Raw genomic sequence first — 24,464 nt, 5'->3', positions numbered from 1 at the left:
TTTGTATATGAAAAGCTGCACACAAGTCAGGTCACAGGACACATCAGTTGTATGATACATGAATGCTGGTGTACCACTCAGTACGTTTCCACTGGTGACAAGTGTAAAATAACTTGTTTAAATAATGTTATGTACAAGTAGTGAGTGAATTATGTGCAGTGGAAAACTCAATGTTGGAGGCATGTGTGGCTGTAGATACAGCTGTGCAGATACAGCTGTGCATACTCCTCCCATCTGTTGTTGTGCAATTTGTTTTTCTCCAACAGTCTTTCGAGTCACGAGGTAGAGTGACTCCTCCTCTTGCTGGTTATGCACATGGTCATTGACTCCATTGTTAGATTGTTTTCTTTCTGCATTTGGGTTCAGACGTGTGCTTCTGTGCTCCGGGTTGACACCGTCGTAGTGTTCTATTCGGTGTACATGGATTCCTCCCCTCCATTGGTATTGTTCTTCAATCGCATCCCTCTTTTCTTTTCATCTCAGCTCGATGGTTGTTACTTCGCTAGTGCGGGGTTTCAGATCAACCGTGGCCCAGTGTAGGCCTTTCTCTTCGGGGCCTATGTCCATCTCGGCTGAGTCTCACCACCATGCCTCGATGGTGATGGAACGGACACCATTCAGATACTGTCCTCGCTGCCATGCAAAATACCTCAGAGCAACCTCCATCACGTCTCTAATTTGTGCCTCCCCCCTGAGCACAATGAGGCTGTCTGTGATGCCTGCCATTCGTTTCAGTCCAAAAAGACTCTCCATGATTGTCGAGCTTGTTGCCTCGAGATGTCACCAATGGGTGAGGATGACACGTCAGACTTCTTCGGTCCCAAGGACATTGAGGGGGGAACATCATCCACAACCTTCTACTGCAAATGAAGACGCATTCTCCCCTGGATATAGCTGTGGTTCCGAGCTCGAAATTGAGGATCTGCGGCCAGCTCAACAATCTATGAGTAAAACACCCCTTCCCCTCGACAGCACTTTCAAGTCGAGCAGCCCACCTCCAAGTGGCACACAGCCACCCAGGCTTTTTGACTGCCACTGCCTTCGAGCCATGCTCTGCACCAACCACTTACATCAGATGCTCCACCCAGCTCAGCGCTGAAAAAACCCTCAAAGCCGACTGCTTTGGCACTGGCTCCTCCGACACTGGCACCAAGCCAGTCTTCTGTGTCAAATACATCTGCCTTGGCGCCGACCAGACTCTGTGCACTGAAACCAAAGGCACCCTTGGAGCCGAGACCTTTGGCATCTACCAGCATCAGCGCCGGCACTGTCAAACAGATCCTCTACAAGCTGCAAGAGGAGATCAATGCAAGGCAGAAACACCTGGTCATTCATTCCTATATGGACGGAATCATTGCCCGTCCTCTGGTGTGTACTGCTGTCCATGCTCCCAAGCCCCAGCTCTCCTTTGAGGAACCTTTAGACGTTCAAGCCCAAGCAAAACAGTGCAAAAAGATGGATAAGGCGACCAGCTGCTTACCCCTCTCACAATCACCCCCTCACCCTGTTCCCCAGCTTTCTTCTTCCCCACCTGCTTCCCTAGGAGGTCCCCTTCATATATTCTTTTTTTGTTTTGTTTGGGAACCAATTTTATTAGTTTCTCAGTTCATATTTACAAGAGATCTTTGTTATTACTGTGCATATCATACAATGAATTATTACATTGCCCAGGAGGCAACATTATACATATGCTTCAGTGGCAAGGCAGGAGTTACTGGTTCAATCATTTCGAGTTGTAAACAAAACTTAACTTGAGTATCAAAACAAAGTTTCTCGTCCATTGATGGTTTAGCATTACAGACAAGCACAAGGAATCACTTAATTGAAGGTGAAGTACATTGGTCTACAACATTAATATCATGTTATTATTGGTAAGGTTTTATATATATGTATATATATATATGTATATATATATAGTTAAGAGCCCAGCGTCTCCGGCAGCTCATTTCTGAGGACTTGTGAGGTTGGGCAAGTCGCCGCCTATATTTCCTACTATGGAGAATTGATATGTGACTTTGGTATGAGAATGTCAGGGGGGCAGGATTTTTGTCAAGTTAGGCTGTTTACAGTTTAGCCTATTTGCTATGGTGCAACCATTGGGACTACAGTCTTAATAGGTATGTAACTCCTGCATGTACATGTCCCAGCCAGTTGCTTTTGGGACTTTGTGCAGCCCCCTTGCTTCCTACGTGCGATCGTCTCAGCTTTTCACCATTTCAGCAATGCAGCACTCCAGTGGAAAAGTGTTGGAAGCGTGGGTGTCTTCCAGTTCATAGCGATGGCTCGCCTGACTATAATTAGCACAAGGTCAATAAAGTGGTTAGTTACAGTTGCTTATTTGGGGCAGCGAAAAAGCCCCAATAGGGCACCTTCTGCAGTATGTATGTCTGTACTTTGAGGCAATTCTGTAAGAGTCTCCATTATTTGAAGTCAAAAACAACCCAATTCCGGACAGGACTAGAACATATGGATCATATTGGCAACTGGAGCAGGGGCAATCTGATGGGGATCCAAACATTTTGATTAGTGTATCTGGTGTAAGGTGGGCCATGTGCAGTATATTGCACTGTATATATTGAAACTTAGCATTCCTCGACACTTTTTTGTGGCATAGCAGTACCCTGTCCCATTCTTTATCCTGAGATTCCGTACCCACATCTTGTTCCCAACATCGACGTATCGCTCGCAGGGGCTCTTAGGTTATGTGCACCAATTCCCAGGTGAACCAAGTGATTAGGTGCTTTCCACTGCCCAGGACGTGTAGGGAGTTTACTAACGGGTGAAGATCCATTTCTGAGTCTGTTATCTGCCATAGATCAGCCAGTATGACAAGAAGCCTAGCGTGTGCTATGAAGTGTCCCCCGGGTATACTTCTATCAGTGTGTAATTGTTCAAAGGACTCAAGCACCTTATCGCGGAATAGAGCTTCCACTGTGTTAATCCCTACTGCGTCCCATTGTTGAACTCACGCTTGCCCCTACATTGTCGGAAACAGCTTAAAGGCCGGTAGCCTAATTTCAGGGGAATACGTCATGAGTGGGGGCATTATTCTGATACTGCCTTTCTAGCTAGTGTGGATTACTGTTAGTAGTGTACTACAATGTGGAGATGGTGAGTCGAACGGGAGAAAGGTTTCCTGGATCATACTTTGTGCATCCCTATTGGTGCACTGCCCCAATTCTTCTAGCAGACGGCCCTCAAACCACCAGGCTGTCCACTGAAGTTGTGTTGCCAAGTAATAATGTTCAAAATTGTGGGCTCCCAAACCCGTTCTCTCAATCAAAAAGTTTCAATTTTGGTAGCGTTATCCGACACCTGCCCTTGTTCTAAAGAAATGTACCCAATGTACCATGAAGCATACAGAAGACCTTCCTGAGGATAAATAGTGGGAGGTTATGAAAATAATACAAGAGGCGCAGTAGTACAACCATTTTAGATAATGCGATTCTACCTTGGACTGTGAGCAAGAGGGTGGTCCAAGCCATCTGAGAGCGTATAGCTGTAATAGCTCTTGTGAGGTTACCATCCAGCAGATTTTCCGTGGTGTGCTAAATGTTTATACCTAAATAGCTAAATGAATTGGGCTCCCAACTAATTACTTGAGAATCCACTTGTAGGTGCTGTGGAGGACAATGTGGGTGTAAAGGAAATAGGCAGGACTTGGACCACTTTACCCCCAGACCTGAGGCTGCCCAGAATTCAGCTAATATCTCAGTTATGGCATTTATACCATTTCTAATATTGTGGATATAAATCAGTACATCATTTGCATATAATGAAGCAGTGTGCAGGATTCCTTCCAGTGGGATCCCCAGTCTCCGCCCCACTGACTAAGTTTCTGTGCCAGTGGCTCCATAGCCAAGAGCAGGGGCAATAGGGGGCATCCCTGACGTGTGCCTCTCGTCAACGGAAAGGAAGGGGAAATGCACTGTACAATCGTTACTTGGGCTATCAGATCCACATATAAGATTTGTATAAGATTATGGAGACAGCCAGTGATGCCAAAGGCTGTTATGGTGGAGAACTTATAGTTCCAGTCCAGTGCCTCAAACGCTTTTTCGAGATCTAGAAGTAGGCACGCAGCAAATGGCCATTGGGCTGGAGCCCGCTCCATTATTCTATACAGTCTGCGTATGTTAAGTCTTGTGGATCTGCCAGGGACAAATCTGTGCTGGTCTATATGTATCAGCCTGGGCGTCTGTACTAGTATCCTGGAGGCAATGATTTTGCCCAGACCTATATAATCTGATCAAAGCATTGAAAGGGGATGGTAGGAAGCTAGTTCTTTTGCGGTTTTTCCCGTTTGGGGAGAGATATTAGCAATGATTCTCACAAGGACAGAGGATGTCTACCTTCCTGCAATGCAGTTTGGTAAACCTCTAATAATTTTGGCACTAAATCAGCAAGTAGGTTTTTATAAAACTCAATAGGCTACCCGTCCATTCCCTGGGTCTTTCCTGTACCTGATGCCTGCACCGCCTCACATATGTCTTGGGTCGTAATGGGCTCATTCAGGTCCTCTTCACTGGAGGGGTGCAGTGGCTGCAAGGTCACTCCCTGTATGAAGGCTTGTATCCTCTGTGTTCTTTCCAATGGATGGGGGTTATACAGGTCTCGGTAATAAGTAGTGAAAGCATCATGGATGTCTACTTGGGTGGTGAGCAGGTGCGTGGGAGATATTCTAAGCACCGTAATTTATGGTGTGGGGGCAGAGGTACGTAACAACCACGTCAGCAGGTGCCCCGATTTGTTCTCCATCAGCATGCATCCTCGCCTGGTTGCTCTATTAGGCGGGCATGTGTCTAAGTGGCAGCAAGTAAATGGCATTTTCCCTCTGGGGAATCATGTGATTGTAGTTCTGTCTCCCTAAGCTTGGTTTCTAAGCACAATAATTCCCTGTGTATCTTTGCTGGAACCCCCACTGTTGTTGAATACAGTGCCTTCGTAGCACTGCCTTCAGTGCCTCCCAATCGATTGCGTGTGTGGTTGCTGTACCCCAATTGTCAGTCAGGTAATGTGTTAGGGCTTCTTGTGTGGTTTCTCTAAACCACTGGTCCTCCACTGCTACAGGTTGTAGCTTCCATGGGGGGACCAGTGATCATGGTTGTCCCTATTGGAAGCGTACCAAAAAGGGATTATGCTCAGAAAAAGTTTTCCCAAGATATTCTGCTGCGGTAACCAATAATTGTAAGGGGGACTGACAGAATATGTAGTCTAGCCTGACATGTTGGCCGAGCGGTATGGAATAGTGTGAAAACTCCCTAGCTTGGGGATGGAGTGTACGCCAGCAGTCGCGCAACGCCCTCTGTTGCAGCCGTTGGGAGAGGTGAGTGGCCACTGACCCCACAGGTGAAGTTGGTAGTGGGGGATATGAGCAATCTTGATCTGCGCTAAGTGCACTATTGAAGTCTTCACCCATAATCCATGGCAGATGTGCCCATTTAACAAAAACACTTGATAAACGTGTGAAAAATGTGTTATGAGTGATTTTGGGGCCATAGACACTGCCAGTAGCACAGGCTTACCATCCAAGGACCCTTCTACGAAAACATATCAACCCTCAGGATCTACTTCTGTACCAACAGAATGAAATTGGACACCTATACAGATCCAAACCATTGCTCCACGCACAAACCCAGAATATGTGGTGCAGTAGCACTGTCCACGCCACCTGTGCTGCAGTCTGGCATCCTTGCCCCTAGCTATATGCGTTTCCTTTAATATCGCTTTCTGCGAGTGCAGTCTTTTCAAGCATTGCTCCCTTTGTTCCAGCCACATAAACAAGTCACAGTCAGAACAGCCATGCGCCCCCAGGCATGATGCCAGGTTACACACATCAGTTGCAAGATTGCCTAATGCAAAAGTGGTCTCAAGCAGAGGGGTAATTGGGAGGATCGTATGTTGATCGGCCGCTGCGCTTGTCACTTTCTGCAGTGGTGGAACACTAAGAACCTATTGCAGGGCTGGCCTTTCCTCAACCCTGTTCTGCAGAGAACTGTCACAGCGGACGCCTCCCTCACGGGATGGAGGGGCCGATCTACAGAATCTGACTATTCATGGCCAATGGGAGCCTACACAGCAGGGTCTCCATTTCAATTACTTGGAACTTCTGGCCATCCATCTAGCTTTGAAGGCTTTCCTACCTTGCCTGATAGGCAATGTTGTTCTTGTCCACACAGATGCTATGACTGTCATTTATTACCTTAAGAAACAGGGGGGACGCTCACCACAACTCTCACAGCTATCACAGAGCATTAGTCATTTGGCTGTCCGTCACAAAATTCATTTGTTACCCGAGTACCTTCCAGAGATAGACAATGACTTTGCTAACCTCCTCAGCAGGATGCAGCAATAAGTCTACACGTGTGAACTCCACACGCAAGTCCTCCTCTGCTACTTCCGCAGATGGAGCTTTCCAGAAACTGACCTGTTTGCAACCACAGAAAAGACCAAATGCTCAAACTGCACCTCCAGGTTCCTACTCCCGCAATCCATGGGCAATGCACTATCGATGAGATTGTCAGGGATAGTTGCCTACGCTTTTTGCCTCTCCCTCTCATTCCGTTTGTGGTAAGGAGAATTCAGAAGACATCACTCAAGCTCAACCTGGTGGCTCCCTCATGAGCTTGCCAGCCATGGTTTGCAACTCTGCTCGGACTGTCTCTGACTCTCCAACAGACTGGACCTTCTCACATAGAACCATAGAGAAATCAGGCACCCAGATCCCAGAACCCTCAAATGTGCAATCTGGCTCCTGAGGTCATAAAATTTAGATACCTTAACCTTCCTCCGGAATGTATGAGCATCCTTGAGGAAGCTTGCAGATCTACCACCTCAGCCTGCTATGAGGGGAAAACGGAAAAGATTTGTGTGCTAAAGTCACTCAAAACACATTGATCCTTTTGAAGCCATAGTGTAGGACATTGTTTTTTACCTATTTCATCAGCAGATTTCTGGTTTATCCTTTACTTACCGGCCTCGATGTGGAATCGACGTGGAATCCCAGCATTGTACTTGCAAGGCTCATGGGGCCTATGTTTGGGCGCCTCCACTCCTGCCCCCTTTAATTCCTCTCCTGGAAGGTGGTTTTCCTTGTTGCTGTCACTTCATTCGGGAGGGTGAGGGAGCTACAGGCATTAATCCTGGAAGAACCTTTCTTCAAAGTACATGGAAGCAGGGTTGTTCTTCATACCAACCCCACATTTCTCCCTAATCTATCTATTGAACTTCCTGTGTTTCTCCACAATCTGATTCTGTTGCAGAACAGGCTCTACATTGATAGAACAAAACCATTTAGAAAGACACAGCAACTCTTGGTTGCTTTCTCTAAACGCCATAAAGAGAAGGCTTTATCCATTTCAGGCAATGTTAGATGGATCGTCAAATGCATCTAGACATGCTACCTTAATGCTACGAGGACTTTCCAATAGCTGACATACAGAGCAGCTACCTGGTCCACATCTCACACTTTCACGAAACATTACTGTGTGAATGTACTATCTTGTGAACAAGCTAATGTTGGTCAGGTAGTGCTTCGTACACTTTTTCAATCCACTACAACATTCACAGAGTAGGCAGGGAGGACTGCTGTTAGAAATTGGGTCTCAAGTTGGCAGAGGTAGGCACCCTGTCCAAGTGGGTACCACAATCCTTGTCACGGTAACTAACAACACAACCTAAATTAACCTGTGCTCATCCTCTAGTAGCTTGGAACAGAGCAGGCAGGCTTAACTTAGAAGGCTACGTGTAAAGTATTTGTGCAATAATTTGCTTTATAGGCCATGCACAGCTGGTGTATCTACAGCCACACATGCCTCAAACAGAAAATGTTACTTACCCTGTAAGCATCAGTTTGTGGCAGAGCGAGCTGTAGATTCACATGTGCCTACCCTCCTCCCTGGACACCTGTGGCTGTTTGTAATCTCCTTTACTATCTTATCCTGCTTTGCATGGCTATCTCTCTGTACTTCACTTCACACACCATCTTCTCCCGTCTTGTGGGAAAACAGTCTAACAATGAAGTTGATGACCATGCGCGTAACCAGCAATCGAGGGAGTTACACTACTTCGTGACACGAAAGACTTCTTCGAAGAAAAACAACTTACATACATACATCCAGCCCCAACACTAGATGGTAGGAGTACTCACAGCATGTGAATCTACATTGCTACATGCCACAAACAGATTCTTACAGGGTGAGTAACATTTTCCTTTTTTAATACAAAACATTTTTTAAGATCATTGTTCCACTTGATGATGGTTCAACCACTAGAGGCCAAATCCATGGTTCATCTTGAGGGACTGCTATCAATTTGATTGAGAGCATTTGTGATAAATTAGTAAAAAATAAGAGCAGTACAGTTCCCTATAGGCATTGTAGGTGTTAACAGAAGCAGTGAGTGTAGTTGCAAAGTTTTTGGAGATCCTCATTGAATATTAATGAGTCAAAATCAAGGCCCTCATTATGAGGCTGGCGGTCGTCACTGCCGCGGACCCGGCGGTAAAGACCGCCACATTACAAGTTGTGGGGATTGGCAGAAGCCAAACTGACACAATGCCGCCTGGCCCGCTGGTGCGGTTGCGGCCGGCGGTGAGCACCTCCAGCCTAGCAGCAGGCCTTAGCCTGTCAGTCGGATTACAAGGCTGCAGGCCACCAGGCTTTCCGTGGCGGTCACCCACCATGAAAACCGTAGCAGTAACGCACCTGGCGACAGGAATCCTCATTCCGGTCACCGGCACACACATGCACACATGTCCCCCCACCTCCTTGCACCCCCCACCTTTCTACACACTTCCAAACACCCCCCCAACCGTACACATCCATCCACACACCCTCACCCGCTCTCACACTGACATACACACACCCCCACTCACACATTCGCAACCCCCTCTGCAAACTTTAACACACCCACCCCACCCCCTCTCCCACCTGCACCCCATACATACACTCACCCTCTCTCCCCATCCAGTTACACAAACACATACACACGCACCCCCCACCTTCCCCATCCACACTCACTCACCCCAACCACAATCGCTCACACACGCACCCCCATCCACATTCATGCACACCCCCACCCACGCAAGCATACATTAACACACTCCCCCCTCCACATCCGAACACTTGCATACATGCACCACCACTCACTCGCAGAGTTGCACACAGACACCCCACACACTCGCTCACAAACATGCACTCATACACCCATATTCGCACACACCACACACATGCACCCAACACTCTACACCACCCACCTTTCGGACGATCACCTTACCTTTTCCGGTAAGCTGGTCGTCCAGGAGAGGATGGGTCCTGGCGGTCTTGCACCGCCAGCACCACCACGCCAGCAAGGCTTACGGCTTGTAATACAGCGGGTGGAGCCTTGCTGGCGTGGCGTTGCTGGCGTTGCACCAGAATCTTCAACACCGTCAGCCAGGCCGACGGAGTCAGACTTACACCCATCCTGGGGGTCTATTGGCTGCACCGAAGTCGTAATGAGGGCCCAAATCTGTTCTATAACACTTGAGCATTCACAGGGACTTGACCTCATCATTCAGAGGTTATGTGCCATCACGTGTTGTCAGTAGCTCAATCCAATGTCTGGTTGTACTGTGTGTGTAAGGTGTAGAATGCTCAAGGTCCAGAATTGTCATCTCACTTTCACACAGAGGATGACTTTTATCAGGATGGTGCTTGAGACAATCTTTATAAAGGCCTTTCCTCCTTGTCCGAGGATCATGGATATTCAGTAATTGATTCTGATGTTTCAGACTTTGGATTCTGGTCTTGCATCTGGTAGGCCTCATGACCTGGTGCTAAGTGCTCTATAAGACCAATGAAATGTATTCCTCTACATAGAATAGCTTAGGACAACCCACATGTTGGTTCTGATGAGTATAGGAGTTAATTGGGTCAAAGTTGTGTGCTTCTTCTGAAAAGAGTGTATTGCGCTTTTAGTGTGTGGCAAAGCTGGTACTCAATACAGCAGGATTGAGTTGGTTATACTGGCAAGCCACTGATCATGGCTGTAGTTCTGTTGTGTATATTATGAGATGTTACAATAAAAGCAGTAAGCATACTTTAACAGCAATCCATTTGAGAGAGAATTGTTATTGTTCTATACAAAGGTCTGCAGGAAAGAATTTTTAATATTATATCTCACTGATTACTATACTATGCAAGAATTTTGGTGTTGGTTACCCTTATAACAAACTATTGATGTAGAAGATTTGCTCTGCGATAATCCATAATGCAATCCAAATGCCCAAAATAATATAAAACCAAACCTATCAACCCGCCCACTAAGCTTCACCAGAGACAAAGCAAGGGATGGGTGAGTGGCACTCATCCCCTATTTGGGTATCTTCAGCACCCTAGCCCTTTTACTTTTCTTTCACGAGCTGAGAAATACCAATTCAAGCACAAGCTTCATTCCAATCTAAGCCACTCCACTCTACACCAATCCACTGTACGACACTCAACACCACTCTATTTCATCCCACTTTACTCCACTTTACACAGTGCCAATCCACAACACTTTACACCACTCCACTCCACGGCAGTCTTTCATGCAGCTTTACTCTACAGGCTTGTTTGAGTATTATTGCCAGGTTTGCTTTTAGTTCTCCAGTCCAGCCCTGCTGTACGATCATTTTGCCATTGTGTATAGACCAACACTTTGGTTCAAAATGTGTGGCCTGCTTGACCTTTAAAACAACAGTAGACTATATACAACACCATTGCAAGACAGCACCCACTTCTGTGTTTAGGTTTCGTTGTTGCAAGCATGTGCCCACTAAGTTTAAAAGCAGTATGTTTCTTTTTTCTACTTGTATTCTTAATTATCTTGCAAATAATGTTGAGTTTGTGTGTTTTATTGTGGTTGTGTCAGAGGCTGAATGCAAGAATGAGTCAGTGGATGGTTAAATGGATGCATGGGTGCAAAGATGAGTGACATGTGCATGTTTGATTACGTATTGGGTGATTAAACTCATCAATGACGCAAAATTCCCTTTCATTCATAAGCCAGACCTATTGGCATTGCCAGTGCTTGTCAAGATATAGAACTTCATTCCATCAAAGCCAAGCATCCTCGTGAGCCCTATTCTGGCCAAGCTTTGTCTGGTTTTCAGATCCCATCCTTCTCCAACGACTGCATGAAGCTGGCATCCAAAGTCCTGCACTCTGCTAGATTTCCTTCTTCTTGACAAGCTTCATCAAGTCAGATAGCTAGGCCCCCTTCACCTCAGACACAGTCAACTTCATCTGCAGAGTTCCACAAGAATCATCGTTGAGCTCCACTCTGTTCAGCTCCGACATGACCCCACTCACCAGCATCATTCACTCCCACAGAATCAACGTCATATCCTATGCTGAAAACACCCAGCTCATGGTCTCCCTTTCAGACGAGACGGCAAACACTGAGACCAATTCCTTACCTGCATGACCACAGTCACCAGATGGATGACAACCAACTTCTTCAAGCTCAATACAGACAAGATAGTCTTAATCTTAGGCAGAGACACCTCACTCTGGTAGCCTGCTGAACTCTGACCAACACCCCTCCTCTCAAACCACGCAAAGATCTCTGGAATAGTAATAGACTACCAACTCACCATGACCGGCAAGCGAACACAGTCTCCATCTACTGTTTCCACACACTCAGGATGCTCAAGATCTTCAAACTGCTCCCACCGACACTTGCATAACAGTATCCTAAGCCCTCGTCACCAGCAAGCTGGACTACGCCAATGCACTTTATGCTGGAATTAACAATGAGCTGGCTAAAAGGCTCCATATTATACAAAACCCAGCACCTCAAAGAGCTCCCTGGCTCCCAGTCCACAAACACGCACTTTTCAAACTCCTCAAGCACACATAAAAAGCCTTACACAACATTGGCAGACATACCTCAACATTCTCATGAACTTCCACAAGCCTATCAGACATCTCCGCTCAACAGGCCTCCTACTTGCACCCACCTCATCCCTGCATACGCAGAATCAGATCCAGTGGTTGTGCATTCTCCTACCTCATGCCTAAAACATGGAACATTTGGCCCCTGCTCATCAGAGTCTGCTCCTCAATTCATGAGTACAGCAAGAAATGAAGATATGACTCTTAACCTATGCCCCACCCTTGCTTGGCCCATTTAGCACCTGTTCCAACGCAAGCAGGGCCGGCTTTAGGACTGGTGGCGCTCTGTGCTACAGTTTATTGTGGCGCCCCCCCCCCCCCCATCCCATGACCTCGGTTCACTCACTACCACTTGGCAAATGTGCCCCTCATCTCTTCATTTTTCCCCTTTCACATAGGTTCATGTGTTTTAAAGCACTTGTAAAGGCTGGCTTTACTAATCCCCTCAGCTAGCCACATAAAAAATAGGGTCATATTTAAAAGCCCCTAGCGCCATTCTAACGCCACATTAGCGTCATTTTTTTATGCTAATGTGGGGTTAGAAGGCCAAAAACGCTGTGCCATATTTATAAAGTGTCGCAATGCATGCATTGCGCCACTTTGTATCCCTTTGCGCTACATTATGCCTGCGACAGGCATAATGTATGCAAAGGTGGCATTCCCCCGTTGGGGGGAGGCAAAAAAATGGCGCAAAGAAATCCAACAGATTTCTTTGCATCATTTTTTTCCGGTTTCTTTAACGCCTGCTCAGAGCAAGCATTAAAAGGAGGCTTCTGTTGGTTACAATGGGCCTCTGGGTGCTTTGCATGATTAGCATCTACATTTTTTACGCTAATCCTGCAAAGCGCTGGACTAGCATAAAAAATTCTGACACTAGTTCCCTAACTACTGCCACGTTGCACCATATTTTAAATACAGCGCACACATGGTGGCGTCAGGGGAGGGCTAAGGGGCACAAGAAAAGTGGTGCAGCACTGTGTGCAATGCCACTTTTTCAAATATGCCCCGTAGGGTCATATTTAAGAGCCCCTAGTGCCATTCTAATGCCACATTAGCAACAATTTTGTTATGCTAATGTGGCGTTAGAAGGACAAAAATGTTGCACTATATTTACAAAGTGGAACAATGCATGCATTGTGCCACTTTGTAACCCTTTGTGCTACATTATGCCTGAGCCAGGCATAATGTATGCAAAGGGGGCATCTGACAGATTTCTTTGCGTTATTTTTTTCCAGCACTTTTAACGCCTGCTCAGAGCAGGCATTAAAAGGAGGCTTCCACGGGTTACAATGGGCCTCTGGGTGCTTTGCAGGATTAGCGTCAACATTTTTCATGCTAATCCTGCAATGCACCGGACTAGCATAACAAATGTTGATGCTAGTCCCCTTACTACTGCCATGGTGCGCCATATTTTAAATATGACGCACACATTGTGGCATTCGGGGGGGCGCTAGGGGACGCAAGAAAAGTGGTGCAGCACTGCGTGCAGCGCCACTTTTTTCAAATATGCCCCATAGGGCAGTGCTTAATTTGTAAATAAAAAGGTGCCGGTGTCCAAAGCCCTCCTCTTAAACACGCGGCTGCTGAAATTAAATGAGTGAACACGGAAAACAGAGACAGCATAATCCTAAAGCCATTACGGGCCTCTTCACTCCATTTACAGGCACTCCCTGACCCTTCAGCTCACTCTTGCGGATGTCTGCTTTTTCCCTTTGTGGTACTTTTTCGTTTTTTTCTTCCTCTGTGTTTCCCATATGTGTCTTTTTCTCGCAGTAAATGCTTGAGGCAGAAAAATAAGTGCCGGCCTTAAAAAAAAAAGTGCTGGTGCTCTGCACCGGAAACAACAAGCACAAATTAAGCACTGCCACAGGGGCATATTTAAGAGCCCCTAGTGCCATTCTAATGCTGCATTAGTGTCATTTTTTACACTATTGTGGCGTTAGAAGGCCAAAATCGCTGTGCCATATTTAGAAAGAGGAGCAATGCATGCATTTTGCCACTTTGTAGCCCTTTGCACTACATTATGCCTGCGCCAGGCATCATATATGCAAAGGGGGCAGCCCTCGTTGGGGGGGGGGGCAAAAAAAGACGCAAAGAAATCTGTCACATTTCTTTGTGTCAATTTTTTCTGGTACTTTTAACGCCTGCTCACAGCAGGTATTAAAAGGAGGCTTCCATTAGTTACAATGGGCCTCTGGGTGCTTTGCAAGATTAGCATCAAAAAAATTTACGCTAATCCTGCAAAGCGCTGGACTAGCATAAAAAATTCTGACACTAGTCCCTTAACTACTGCCATGGTGCGCCGTATTTTAAATATGAAGCACTCATGGTAGCGTTAAGGGGCGCTAATGGGTGCAAGAAAACATTTCTTAAAAATGCCCCATAGTTCTGTTTTTTGCGGCAGGCATATTAACCCTCTATGCTACTTTATGTTGAGTCAAAGCTGCCTCTAAGCAAAACTCCCATCTCTGTCTCCAGGAGGAACATTAATCACAAGAGGTATCTTGACCTTTTAATTGTTTCTTGAAGTCTAAACGCACAAGGAACTCTTCAGCAGGTGCTTTTAAATCGCAAGTTTCGGAAGTTATTGCTAAACACAGCACCTCCCTAAGGTCAGCGCCTAGTGTGGTAGCACCGCTCGCACCACCCAAAAGCCGGTCCTGAATGCAAGTATACCCTCTGGGGTGAGTTGTATGCTATACAAATATACATAACTTAACATTCCACACCTTTTACAGAGGGAGACAATCCATCTTCCAAAAGAGACAAAACCTATTTACTTGTGTGCCTGGTTTGTAGCAACTAGCTTTTGCCTATCCATTGACAAACTTAATTTTCTGGGGTTGTTAGAAAATCCAGCACACACACATGCAGGATTCAGTATTTGCTGGGTTTTGCCCAGATTCATCAGTTCACTAACCTGCACTGTGGAGAGGGTTGCGTTCTTTACCAAGTGCCTGGCAGAATCTAGTGTTTAAGTTAAGCACCCTCAAGACCTGTTTGGCAGTCATCGGGCATTCAGAATAAAGCTGGAATTGTCCTTTTCCATGGCTAACAAGATCATGAAACAATATCTGCCAAACCTCTTACATTTAGTTTCCCCCTTTAGAAGGACTAACAAGAGATTTGATTGCAGCATTGTCTTTTTCTGTGTAATGCACAACCCTACAAACCAATATTTTCCTGTGATTTGAAGCTTTTGTGGCAAACAACATATGCAATTTCTATTACAACTGCAAAAGGCATTAGCAAGCTACACACCCAACAGGCTTTGAACTATACAGGGCATTAGGGAGTATTGAGGACATATCTGTCTTTTGCTACAAAGTTGTTAACTGAATTTCACCTACATGAGGGAATCTTTCTCTCGGTTTTTCCAACACTATGATCTTGATGCTTCCCTAGGTAGTTAGTTTGCCAAGACATTATAAGGAAACTTCACTTAATTCTATGGCTTCCTGGTGCAGATTTTCATTTTCACATTACTTTTTCTGCAGATGTGCAATATTTGGAATCTACCCACAGTCTGACAGTAGGAGAGAGTCTTAAAATAAGAGAAGGAGAAGGGCATCTCTATAGTGACTATATTGTTCCTGTTCCATATGGTGCCTCATTTTCCCTGTTACCCCTCTGCCACCAGTCAAAATCACCAAGCTGACTGGTTGCATTTAAAAACAGGCCATTGAATGATGCGTTCTTCTGCATGTTGGAAGGAAGTGTACCAGCATGAAGACTATCATGTATGCATGGTACAAAATACACTAAGCCTAAGCTAAACAAACTTGAGAAGCAGTTTCTGGACCCACCAAAGTCATATAACTAAAGACTTCATAGTGGTAACAAATACATTTGAAAAATTAAGGAAGCTTCGAAATCCAAGATGGCGGCCGGATTTCCCGGCTGATCGCCACCACCGCTCTAGCCCATCCCTTGTCTGCACGCGGCTCTCATTCACCCGCCGCGAAAGCCGCAGATGCCGTGCGCCAGAAGCACGGACCGCTGCAGGCGCTTTACGGATTTCTGGCGGCTCCCCCAAGGATCGTGGCCACGAAGGCAAGCACCGGAGGGCGCCGCAAGAAGAATTGAGCGCGGCGCTCGCCCTAGAGGTGCGCTCTTTCTCCTCCCGACCGGGCACGACCTCCGCCGTTTTTTGGGGGTAGCAGTTGGCGTGTGGGACATCCGGATGGCGCCGAAGCCGAGCAGGACCCCTCGCTCCTTACGGGCACGGCAGAGTCAAGACCCAGGAGGAACCAGAAAGGATAAAAAGCTACCGGTCCCCGGATTGAAGGAACACAGCAATCTTTACGCGAAGGGGGCCCTGCAGAAGACAACCGATATGGAAAAGGACACAAGGAACTCGGTTCCAACAATGTTTACCAGCATGATGAGGATTAAGCAAATGCCCACGGACAAGGCAGTACATGACTCGCAATCCAGTGTGCCAGGAGTCGATGGTGGGCAGGTATCTGTTGCAGCTATATCTCTTGAAGTACTTACTCCTATATGTGATGCAGGGGGGATGGAGCCAGCCAGTCTAGAGACTACCAGTACAAGCCCAGGAAATAGCGGGGAGGTGGTGGTCCCCCCCCTGGTTGGGGGTGGGAAATCATCTGAGCAGGAACCCAAAGAGCTAAAGCAAGGGCTTCAGGAGTCTAATCCAGAGAAATGCAATGTACAATCTCGCGCCTTAAGCAGCAAGGCGCACACGCAACAGGCTGAGGGTATGGCCAAGCACTTAACGACGCATGAGACTATTACACCAGCCTCGGCCCAGAGGGGGAAAGAGGCGAAACCTGCAAATAGCGATCAGGGGCCATTCGATGCAGCAGAAAGCTTTTTTTCCCTCTCCGATCAGTCTAGAGACTCAGACTTAGACGATGAAATCCCTTTAACAGACTCAGATATTGAAGGTAGCTCCGCAGCAAGTATCTGGGTGTCTAACTACTCAACATGTAGAAGAAAATCATATGAGCAGACTGGTGCTAGATGCAATTCGGGGGCTAAGCTTAGGAGGGACCCGCCTAATCCTCAAGAAGAGGATGGTGAAATGCAGTGGGATTATACTGCTACCCAACAGGCTTTTTTGAAAAGAGATTTGGCCTGCAACACTTTAGTGCCCCCTCCTACAGATGGCCCTGCAGAGACTCCCTCGTTGGATCTTATTTACCGGACAATGGTTCAGAATCATGAGCAGGCTCAGAGGGAAAGCAGGAAATTGAAATCAGCAAATAGACAGCTACAACTATCCATCAAAAAAGTGGTTAAATCCTGCCAGGACATTGGTGCACGCATCGCCTCCATGGAGACTCGTACTGAGGAGTTGGAGACTGAAGTTAGAGCGGCAACAGCGCAGACGACAACACAAGGGCAACAGATCTTGGATATTCAATGGAAACTGGAAGATGCGGAAAATCGCCAGCGGCGGAATAATTTGAGGATTTTGGGTATAGCAGAGGACCTCGAGGGGCAGGATACCAAGGCCTACATAGTTTCACTTTTCGAGAACGCATTCCCAGATCTTACTGGGTGGGATTGGGAAAAGGAGATTCAGAGAGCACACCATTTTCCGTTAATGAAGAAAAAACAGTCATCGACTACTACTGGTAGGTAGAGACCAGAGCTATCGACGGGCTATTATAGTGTATTTTGGTAATTTTTTATTGAGACAGGCGGTGTTTGAAAAGACTCGCCCCAATTCAAAGGTGATGGTGGAAGGCGTATCATTCTTTACCAGGCCAGACTTTGCGCATGCCACTGTAGAGAGACGGTGGCGACTCAGGCAGATGATTGCTCAATTCCAAGAGTTGGGGGCGGAAGCCTACTTGTTAAGCCCTGCGCGTCTAAAAGTTATCTATAAAACAACTACAAGATTTTTTCTCTCAGAAATCAAAGCAGGGGAATATGTACAGCAATTGAAAACCGGCCAAGCGCAGCGGGTACGGGAGAAGGGGGGAGGGGGATGGTTTGTCTTAAATGGCCATTTATATGTAAGTGTATGTGATAGTGATCGGGGGCAGGAAACTCCCCCTTTTCTCTATTCTCTATTCCCCTATTTTTTCCTTTGTATCTATTCATTTTCTTTCCATTCGTTTTTTTCCTTTTTTTTCTTTTTCGATCGTTCCTGGTAGAGGGCATTGATTGGGAGGGTGAAGAAGAGGGGCCGCGTGCAAGGATTTGTAAGGCATGAATGTGTGTAGGTGTTTTATATATGGGTGGGCTAATGGGACTGGCAAACACCATCTTACAGGCTCAGGAGCCTGGCGGTTCCATTTGTAGGGGTAAGGGTCGGGGGATGGGTTAGAGGAGGGCGGAATCCTTTTTTAGGGGTAGTGGGGTGGGTTAGAGAGGGGGTGGGGGGTGCACAGGGACAAAAGGGATAATGGGACACAAAGCAGGGGGAGTGGGGATGGTGCTCATCAGTGGAAAAGGGGTCAGGTCGTGAAAGCAGCAAAGTTGAATGGGGCGTACAGGGGAACCAGAAGGATCAACATCCATAAAAATGGGGCAGGAAAGTGAATTACGTATTGCCACAGTAAATATCTGTGGGCTCAATAATAATAAAAAGCGACAGTTTGTAGGAGAGGTTTTCAAGTCATGGAACGTTGATATTATTTGTATGCAGGAGACACATATTTCAGGCAGCTAATGGAGTTTTATGGGAGGAATCTAGTGGCTTTTACACATCAACACACAACCACTAGAGGGGTTGCGATATTAACTTGGATCAGAACTTTGGTTATACATAAACAATTTCCTGATAAATTAGGCAGGCTGGCTGTATTGGAATGTTCGGTTAAGGGGCTAAGGTTCACTATATGTTCCATTTATGGATCCAACACAGATGATCCGGAGATACTGGAATCGCTCAACTTAGAACTTACGACTTGGGCAGCGCCTGTTATAATGTGTGGAGATTTCAGTATACATCTAGATAATAAAGAACCCATTCAGGAACAAACGCTCTACCTGGGTAGAAAGAATAAAGGGGGTTATTCTAACTTTGGAGGAGTGTTAATCCGTCCCAAAAGTGACGGTAAAGTGACGGATATACCACCAGCCGTATTACGAGTTCCATAGGATATAATGGACTCGTAATACGGTTGGTGGTAAATCCGTCACTTTTCCGTCACTTTTGGGACGGATTAACACCTCCTCCAAAGTTAGAATAACCCCCAAAGTCTTTAGGGCGCTTCAGTCATTGGCCATTAATCATGGCTTGATCGACGCCTGGCAGCTGTGTTGCCCGCAGGATCCAGGGTTCACTTTTTTCTCTGCCCCACATAAGAAGCTAGTCAGGTTAGACAATTTTTTTGTGACAGCATCTCTACAAAACCAAATAATGGTCAATAGATTCCCTAGAATCATATCAGATCATAACCCACTGGTATTGGCCATGGAGATTGGGAGAAAGGGCCCGCAGCCTAGAACTTGGACATTTGATAGGGCACTGTTAGCTGATCCAGGGTATATCCAAAAAATTAAGGAATGGCTCCCGGAATTCTTCAAGATAAATCAGGGCTATGTTTCTTGACAGACAGTATGGGATGCATTTAAAGCTGCTGTCAGAGGAGAAACTTTGAGCTATGGGTTAAGAAAGGAGAAAATACGCATGGATCAGTTAAAAGTAATTCAGACAAAGCTAGCGATAGCGGAGCAGCGACTAGGGGAGGCGATCCGTAGTAGAGCAAAGATTTCTGATATTTTGTGTGAGGTAAATATCATTAAGGCAGAAGCCATTAAGATTTTTATAGATAAGGTTGCTGCTAAATTTTTGGTATACCGCCAGAAATGTTATGAGTATAGTGGGAAAGTCGGCCAACAGCTGGCCTTAAGAATAAGACAAAAGCAGGTATTTGGGAACATTAAAAGCTTAATGAATGAAGAGGGGCGGTTGGTACACAACGGCCCGGAGATCATGGAAGCCTTTAGACGATTCTATCAAAAACTATATACTCAGGAAGAACAGCACCAAGAAGAGGAGGGGGTTGGTGCTACGGGTAATGAGATACTAGGCCAATTGAGTGGGGAAGATAAGGCAGCCTTAGAAGCGCCCATGACATTTGAGGAATTGGATACAGCAACCCGTGCTCTGGCAAGCGGGAAGGCGGCAGTGGGAAGATCTAATTCCACTAGAATTTTATAAAGTTTTTTTTGTGGAGATATGTAAACAGTTGCTTAGCCTATTTATCAGAGTACAGGCAGGGGCCCCTCAACCGGCCTCCTGGGGGGAGGCCAAGATAGTAGTTTTCCTGAAAAAGGACAAGGAACCCTACCTTCCCGGTTCATATCGCCCAATTTCGTTAATTAACAGCGATGCCAAAATCTATGCTAAAATACTTGCTAGCCGACTGAGTTTGGTAATCTCAGGTTTAGTATCTCCATGGCAGCATGGCTTTATCCCGGGGAAGAGTATGGCAGATCATGTAAGACGGGTTATCGCGTTACTTGACGCTAGCGCAACGGCCAAGCTTCCCATGGCAGTAATTTTGCTAGATGCAGAAAAAGCCTTCGATCGGGTTCAACAGCTTTACCACAAACCAACGGCCACGATACAAGTTGCCGGGCTAAAGTCGGCTTCAATCATTATTCAGAGAGATACGCGACAAGGTTGTCCGTGTTCACCATTGCTTTTCGCGCTATATATCGACCCCTTGATCAGGAGAATGATCAGTAATGATCGGATCATTCCAGTCTCGTTGAAATGGGGGTGCACCAAGATCTTAGCATATGCAGACGATATTGCGGTGGTTACCACGGATCCTAGGACTGCTATATTGGAAATAGAGCGGGAAGCCCTACAGTTTGGGAAAAGGTCTGGCTATCTGTTGAACAAAAGCAAATGCCAAATGTTGGTGAATGAATCGGTAGACTTCAAGGATGAGCGGGTACAGACACAGGTTCAATATTTAGGTGTTAAACTAACAGCAAACCTCGACGAAGTGGTGAAAATAAACATGGCCCCGATTTTAACGAAGACTAGGAAAGACTTCGCTCGCATTAATAACCTACACTTATAACTCATGGGAAGTTGCAATGTGATTAAAATGGTGTTTTTACCTAAAGTAATCTTTCTTTTTAGAACAATCCCGCTAGAGATTGGGCAGGACTGGTTCAAACTAATAGAGGGATTGGTTAATAGCTTTATTTGGTCCTATACGAAGCCGCGCCGGTCCTTCTACTATATGACTCTCCCAAGAGAGAAAGGGGGGTGGGCACTCCCCAATTTTAAACTTTATTATCTGGCAGCAGTGCTGCAGTATGCACAGACACTTTATGTCATGGATAGATCCGGGCAAGATGCCCTCCCTTCGATATATACCCTGATTCTGGGCAAAGAAGCAGATGCAGTTTTCTTGCGGATTTTGGAACCCAGCTATTACAAAAAGGTTAAATTCAAGGTAATTTATTCTGCATTTAAGGCATGGACTCAGGTTAAGCGCAAGATAGGTATAGGAAGAATTTGCTACTATGCTCCTCTGTGGAATACTCCGTTTCCAGCGATATTTAAAGACCACTATTGTTTGAGGTGGAGTAGTCGTGGCATTCATAAAGTTGGGGACCTTTTCCATTCTGGTAGCCACTTCAAATCATTTGAAGATCTAAGCGTGGAATTTGCGCTGGAAAAAAGAGACTTTTTAAAATGTTTACAGATCAGAGCTTTTCTACTAACCAGTATGACTCAAGGCTGGCGCATAGACAAAATTAAGCTAATGGAGGTTTCGAGACACTCCACTAGCTGCGGCATTAAAAACTTGTATCCACTGCTTTTAAGTGCTATGCAGGATGACCTGGTTTTACTTGTCAAAAAATGTGAAGGACGGGTTGGAACCAAAGAGGCAGAGGTTTGTGAGTCAATGGAAATGGCACGGACGGTCTTATTGTCTGCGGGCCCGCAAGCTCAACATTTTATGGTATTGCATAATCTATATTATACACCTGCTAAAATTGCGAGCTGGGGTAAGATGGTGGGAATTGTTTGCCCACGATGTGGTTGCCCGAAAGCACATCTCTGCCATATGTTCTTTGAGTGTGCAAAATTGGAAAGTACCGGTATATCCAATATATATTGAAGAAAATCTTGAAACAGGCAATCTATCCAACACCTCAAATGGTTTTGTTGGGAGTTGATCACTCAGTCTGTAATAATCGAGATAGATTCTTTCTGTTCATAGCAATGTCTGTATTTCGCAGCTGCATAGCATCTTTTTGGCGGGATGTAGATCCCCCACGGTTTAATCAATTGCTTTCACAACTTTTATCTATGTATCATCTGGAAAATAGCCTGTATGAATTAAAAGGAGCAGCGGCCGGCAAAAGGGTCACTAGAGTTTGGGCACCCTTTGCTGCATGGCTCCTGGGCCCTGAGAATATGTTAACAAAAAAAGGAACTCTGTATGAGACCTCAAAGATTCCAAAGTATGATAATTGATTGGAATGCTTCTCTCTTCTGTATGACAACATTGATGTACTTATGTTTCCGTGCTGTAAACATGTACCCCGCTGTGTGTTCTAATAATAAAAAAAAATATATATATATGAAAAATTAAAGTGACTGTCGGAAGAACTGTATACTTGATATGGATCAACTATCATTGACATTTTCAAAATCGGGGGAGTAGAACAGACAGATTTTACACGGACGGTGAAAAACATATAGTTAAATTTATTTAGCAGACTTTACAATCTGAAGCAAGTCCTTTGATGACCTCTAGCCTATTTTAAAAGTCTCTTGCAGTCAGCCTCCTACTCATTTTACTAGATTGCAAACAAGAGATCCAGGCCCTGATTCAGAGATGGTGAGTAAGAAAGTTCCTTTGTTTTGTAGACAAAATGCTTAATCCAGCGGTGAATCCCAATGGTGACTAATATTCCAGTAATTCATTTTCCTTTGTATTTAGCCCTCCACCAATATTCAAGGACTCTCTTTTACGATCCAACTCTTAATCAATCCTCCAGGTTATAGAAATTAAAATGAAAGAGAGGTTTATTTACAAAATGAATTGTAGGTATCTTTATTTAAAGCTGACTTGAAACAATGTATGCTTTTATGAGCAATGTCTTAGCTATTTGTGAAGCAATATATTACATTGTTGTAATAATATTGAAATAACCTTATATATTGTCCAAAGTGCTCATTTTTTAAAAAGTTTTATTTGCTTGCATTTGTCTTATGAGGAGATGACTAATGCCTTGAATTTTATTGCAATAGGTGAAGGGATAATGAAAAGAAAACGTAAGAACAGAGAAACCATAACATACACTGAGAAACATCCACTATTGAAGGCTTCATTGGAAGATGGTAATGCGAAGATCATCCTGAAATCTCAGAAGCAGAATAGCTCTGAGGGCAGTCTTTGGTCAGAAACTAATTGTGAGGCACGAGGAGAGACAGCTACTGGTAGTGAAAATGGTTTTAGAAATGGCACTCATACTGGGTTGCATCAGGGAGTCCCTGAAGAAGGTGAAATGGATAACATTAATGCCCAATGGAGCACTTTGTGGAATGCACCTGTTTTGATGGGCCAAGCAAATGCACAACAGAGCTGGGAGCCCTATAATATTCCAGACTATGAGAAAGGAAAGAACCTCAATTTTATTGACCACCAAAGACCACAGGCAGAATTTTGCCCGAAAGAAGGTAATTTTCAATGTAGCGAATGCCATAAAAGCTTCAGTCAGAAAAGATATCTCATTTGTCACCAGCGGATACATTCTGAAGAGAGACCATACCATTGTTCTGAATGTGACAAAAGCTTTTGTCATAAACACCATCTTATAGGGCATCAGAGAACACATTCGGGAGAGAAACCTTTTCAATGTACCAGATGTTCAAAAAATTTTACTTGGAAGGACAGTCTTCGTAGACATGAAAGAACACATATGGAAACAACAGCATGAAACAACATAATTCATTGCTTCCTGCTGTAAAGAGACCATAATAATTTAAGGAATAAAGGGAATGTCTGCAAACCAGCTCTAATAATTGACTAAATTGCACACTCACAGATTCGATTACAACTTTTACCTTTTTGAAAATTGTAAAACTAGAGAAAAAAAGAACAAGCTGTCTTTTTTTGGGTTGAAGTCCAAGGTTGTGAAAACCTTTTTAAAGCCTTTGAAAGACCATTAGAAATTTTCCTTTTAGAAGTTATTACAGCATTGTTTTATTATATTGTGTTTCTTGACAGATATTTATATTTTTTAATATGGTGGTTTTAAATATTTTTGATTGTAAAGTTTAAATAGACCACACAGATCAGGGTATGAATGCTGGAAACATGTTAAATAAATAAGAGTTTAGTGCCCATGTGTGTGCCTATCTAAAAATCTACATTTAAACAACAGAAGCTGCTCCTTTTTTGCAGGTGAACTGTCAGTTTCTGCTCTGATGTTCCTGAGCTGGAAAAAGCATCTCAAAGCTATCTTAATTCAGTGGCAGCATTCAAGAGGATTGTAAGATAACACACTGGACATTACTGGAAGATTCAATTCATAATACTGATGTGGACTTCTAACTGCAGATTGCTTACCTTTAGGATATTCACT

The 24,464-nt window shown here is 45.0% G+C and overlaps 1 protein-coding gene across 1 annotated transcript in view; it reads left to right on the top strand.

Annotated features, from left to right (window-relative positions):
* Positions 1-24,223, top strand: part of LOC138298499 (zinc finger protein 777-like) — a 185,101-nt gene extending 160,878 nt beyond the window's left edge. Inside the window, exon 10 of the mRNA XM_069236880.1 lies at positions 23,128-24,223. Within this exon, the coding sequence (XP_069092981.1) occupies positions 23,128-23,816 (689 nt within the window). The 3' untranslated portion in view covers positions 23,817-24,223. The remainder of the gene's footprint in view (positions 1-23,127) is intronic.
* The last annotated feature ends 241 nt before the right edge of the window (positions 24,224-24,464 follow it).

This window comes from Pleurodeles waltl, chromosome 1_2, assembly GCF_031143425.1.
Source record: "Pleurodeles waltl isolate 20211129_DDA chromosome 1_2, aPleWal1.hap1.20221129, whole genome shotgun sequence".
Taxonomy (NCBI): domain Eukaryota; kingdom Metazoa; phylum Chordata; class Amphibia; order Caudata; family Salamandridae; genus Pleurodeles; species Pleurodeles waltl.
This window is presented reverse-complemented; position numbering and strand designations above follow the sequence as displayed.